This window comes from Setaria viridis, chromosome 6 (assembly GCF_005286985.2).
Source record: "Setaria viridis chromosome 6, Setaria_viridis_v4.0, whole genome shotgun sequence".
Classification (NCBI taxonomy): Eukaryota; Viridiplantae; Streptophyta; class Magnoliopsida; order Poales; family Poaceae; genus Setaria; species Setaria viridis.
In genome coordinates this window covers 31,452,738-31,456,894 of record NC_048268.2, presented here as the reverse complement: position 1 = coordinate 31,456,894, position 4,157 = coordinate 31,452,738, and the positions used below count along the sequence as shown (strand labels likewise).

Sequence of the window (4,157 nt, the reverse complement as noted above, 5' to 3'; positions counted from 1 at the left end):
AATAATCCGATTGAGCCAATAACTTGATAGTTTGCTATATTATTGAGCGGGAACCATTCAAACCACTTGATGGAGCTACTCCCTCCGTTTCAAATTATAAGTCATTCCAACTTTCTTGGAGAGTCAGATCATTTTATGTTTGACCAAAATTATAGAGAAGATCACAAAGATTTATGGCACCAAATAGATATACTATGGAAATATATTTAATAAAGAAACTAATGGTACTTATTTGATATCATGAATATTAGTACTTTATTGTATAAATTTGGTTTGACTCTCTAAAAAAGTTGAAATGACTTGTAATTTGGAACGTAGGGAGTACTGTTCTTCGACGGTTTGAGAAGATAAAGACTCACAAAATGCAACTGCCCGACTGCATGGTACCTGTAAACTTGCTTAGTGTCTCCTATGGAGATATACTATGCAATTTTTGTGGCAAATTGCTAACGAACCTTTAAATTTAGTGATATTTCTATTTTCTTAGTGTATGCATACTCATTTTGATTTTTTTTTATTCCGAAACTATTGAGCCTGCCAAATTGGCTTATGTTAGTGGTCGATATGTTTCGGTGCAGGCTGTAGAAAAATCTTGGGTCCGTCACTAGCCCTCTTTTTCTCCTGTCACGCCGTGCTTTAGACCATGTATACTAAAATGTCGTATTTGAAGCGGTTCACGAATCGGTATTGGCCCAGCGATACTTCATTACTCCTGCATATGACAAAACTCTTCTAGTGACCAGTCATTATTGCCTTCAAGTTATATGCATGTGTTTGTTATACATCTAAAATCACACTGGTATGTACGCGGAGACCAGAGAGAGTACTGTACATCTGCGCAATGCTACAGCCGTCACTGTGGCCGGGGCCGTTTATTTGCGAATCTTCCGGGGTTCTTTTATTGACATGGGCACAGAGATACTGTCCGCTCTTATCTGTGCAAGTGCTATTACGTCGAGACGTATTGACAGATCGACTGCATACCTGCGCGTATACAGTTCACTGCTACTAACCGGGCATTAAAATACATATCTTTGGAAGACCATAACGTAGGTACGTCGTTGAGTAATGCTTTACTACTCCGTTTCCGTTCCGTTGTAAATGAATTGTACGAAATGTCCAGCGAGAAGAAGAGGTCCAGCCTTTTGAAATACTGTGCAAACCTCATTTGAAACCGTGCTGGAGCCCAAATCCCCTAGAATCCTGCAGAGAGGGAGAAAGAGAGAGGTCCAAGATATATGCAGGAGTCAGGAGCCAAACCCACACCGTCACGCCACAGAGCGACAGGTGCGCCTCAGAATAGGAGCGAGGCGTCGAAGAGGCATGGCTAGATTGGTAGAGAGAGGGAGAGGAGAGAGAGTGTGAGTGTTTGTCTGTGTGCCTACATCATCACCCCAAGGGCACAACAGCCGCTTGCCTGCCCCCAGCCTGCTGCCGATGTGTCAAAATTAGCAGCAGGGACTGTGGCACAGTGCGCGGCTATATTTTTTCTCCTTTCTCCTGCCCTACTATTACAAACACACTCCCTGTAGCTAGTGTGTAGTAAGCCACTAAGCCCTTGCTTGCTGTTAACCTCGGCCAAGAACCTACTAGAGATCCGAAGCGAAAAGGAAAGCAGCGAGCTTTCGCGTGCGCCGCCCGCCGTGGACGTCACCGACAGCCATGGACTTCGACGAGCACGATGACGGCGACGGCGACGAGGAGATGACGCCGATGCCCGTGACCTCGAGCTACGACGCGCCGATGCAGTCGGGGCTGGGGCTGGGAGGCGGCGGCGGGACCCCGAAGCCCGGGGACTCTGGAGGAGGCGGGAGCTTCAGGACGCAAGGCCCAGGCGGCGGCGGGGGAGGCGGAGGAGGAGGCGTAGGTGGCGGCGGCGGCGGGGGCACGAGGTATCGGGAGTGCCTCAAGAACCACGCGGTCGGCATCGGCGGGCACGCAGTGGACGGCTGCGGCGAGTTCATGGCCGCGGGCGAGGAGGGCTCCATCGACGCGCTCCGCTGCGCGGCCTGCGGCTGCCACCGCAACTTCCACCGCAAGGAGTCCGACTCGCCGACGGGCGGCGCCGCGCCGGCCGATCCCACCGCCGCGCTGTCCCCGGCCGCCATCACCGCGTACGGCGCTGCGGCGCACCACCACCAGTTCTCCCCCTACTACCGCACGCCCGCCGGGTACCTCCTCCACCAGCACCAGCAGCTGGCGGCAGCCGCCGCCGGGCACATGCAGCGCCCTCTGGCGCTCCCGTCCACCTCCCACTCCGAGGGCGACGACATGTCCGGGCTGATCGGCCCCATGGTGGTGGCGCCCATGGTGGGCATGTCCCTGGGCGGCTCCGGCGGCGGCCCGTCGGGGTCCGGGTCCGGCAAGAAGCGGTTCCGCACCAAGTTCACGCAGGAGCAGAAGGATCGGATGCTGGCGTTCGCGGAGCGGCTGGGGTGGCGCATCCAGAAGCACGACGAGGCTGCCGTGCAGCAGTTCTGCGAGGAGGTCTGCGTCAAGCGCCACGTGCTCAAGGTCTGGATGCACAACAACAAGCACACCCTGGGCAAGAAGCCATGATCCTCAGCAGCTAGGTACACTGCCACTGATCGCATTGCATCATCAATCTCCTCAGAAGTTTAGACGCCTTTTTTTCTCTCTCCCTGCCTTCTTTTTTAGCTAGAAATGCAAGCTAGCTAGGTTCGTAACGAGCAGCAGTTCTTGGATTTAGCTAGGATGGAGGAGACGGCCGTTGTTCTTTTTTTGCAACTTATTTTATTGCGGTTCTTTGGCTGTGTGTGTTGTTTCCTGGTAGTAGATGAGACGATCATGACGTTGCCCGTGTTGGGAAGGAGGAGGGCAGGGCATGGCCATTTGCCGATTTGGATCTTGGGAATGTACTCGCTTTTGTGTTGCAATTGAAATTTCGATCCTGTCTGGGGATTTGGGTTATGGATTGTTTCATCCTTCTATTTTTTTGGTCGTGCTTGGGACTTGATGAGCCGGCCCCGGCCGGGTTAATTTTACTCCCCGCCTCCCCGGCCAGGCCTCATGGGTCCGCCTGGCCGGCCGGCCGGCCATCCGGCCCTCTAGCCTTTGGCAACAGCTAGGGCAGAGGCAATTCATGAGAAGCGTCTGTTCCTAGTCTCCTACAGCGGCTGCAAGCCCAAGCCTGCCGCCGCTGCCATGCCCATGCATGCCAAGCAGCAGCAATACTACTGTCTACTGTTGCATGCTCTTTCCAGCATCATCGAAGTGTTTATGGGCTAGCTAGGAGCACTAACTCTTAGTACTAGCATCACTGTGACTTGTTCTTGATCCGTCCATTTCCACAACCCCCATCATCCGCTCATGTACTCTTCCTCTTAATTTTTCTTCTCTTAAAAAAAAAAGCCCGATTGCTCAACCTCGTCACTGTTGCGACGTCACTGCTCCGATCCGTGCCACTGATGATATTTGATGCCTCTGCCCCTTGGTTCGGCTCTTGTACAATCTCTGAGCAGCGAAAGTAGCTGCAGTAAACTCTAGCTGACGATACTTACTCCGTTCCACAAAGATTTTTTGTTCACACTTCAAAACTTACTTATTCTACAAAGAGTGTCCATATAACTTTCAGACAATCTAATAAAATTCTTATAATACCTTCTGGTCCAGTTAACGAATCAATCATTTACTCTCACGATGGATGCCTAAGCTAGACTCGCTAAATAATGAAGGCTAATAGATCCGACAATTACTTCAAGTGTGCATGCATAATTAATTCCATTCGGTAATCCATCCGATTAAAAAGATTTATTAGGAGTATTTTAGACTTTTAGCATTGTTACTATCTTGTAAAAAAATTAAATTTTAGTCTTTTGCGGAGTAAGTCATAAGGTCGTACCATCGGATGAGCAGGCGATCAATGGCGGGGGACTTTTTAGGCCCCGAATTCAATGAAGCTCCCGTCGCCTCCTTCCTAGCTTTAATTAATTTCTTCGTTATCCTCCTCCTTTCCGCTTTAACTCCCGCTTGCCGAGTTCTGCATTCAATTTCGATTGCCCGGCCCTCGATCGGCTTCGCCGGCATTTATGGCTACCTTCTTCGCCATGCGATATGCTATGCAAGTGCGGCGCAGGCGTCCATGGCGTCCCCCTTTGTTTTGGTTGGAAGAAAGGAAAGCGAGAGGAGAGGACGGT

The 4,157-nt window shown here is 51.1% G+C and overlaps 1 protein-coding gene across 1 annotated transcript; it reads left to right on the top strand.

Annotated features, from left to right (window-relative positions):
* Positions 1 to 1,204: 1,204 nt before the first annotated feature.
* Positions 1,205 to 2,931, top strand: LOC117859966 (zinc-finger homeodomain protein 2). Its single transcript, XM_034743171.2, has one exon. The coding sequence runs from the start codon at positions 1,663 to 1,665 to the stop codon at positions 2,557 to 2,559; it is 897 nt and encodes a 298-aa protein (XP_034599062.1). The 5' UTR covers positions 1,205 to 1,662; the 3' UTR covers positions 2,560 to 2,931.
* The last annotated feature ends 1,226 nt before the right edge of the window (positions 2,932 to 4,157 follow it).

Excerpts from the sequence above, each read along its gene's own strand:
- LOC117859966 (XM_034743171.2), top strand. The coding sequence starts at position 1,663 with ATGGACTTCGACGAGCACGATGACGGCGACGGCGACGAGGAGATGACG.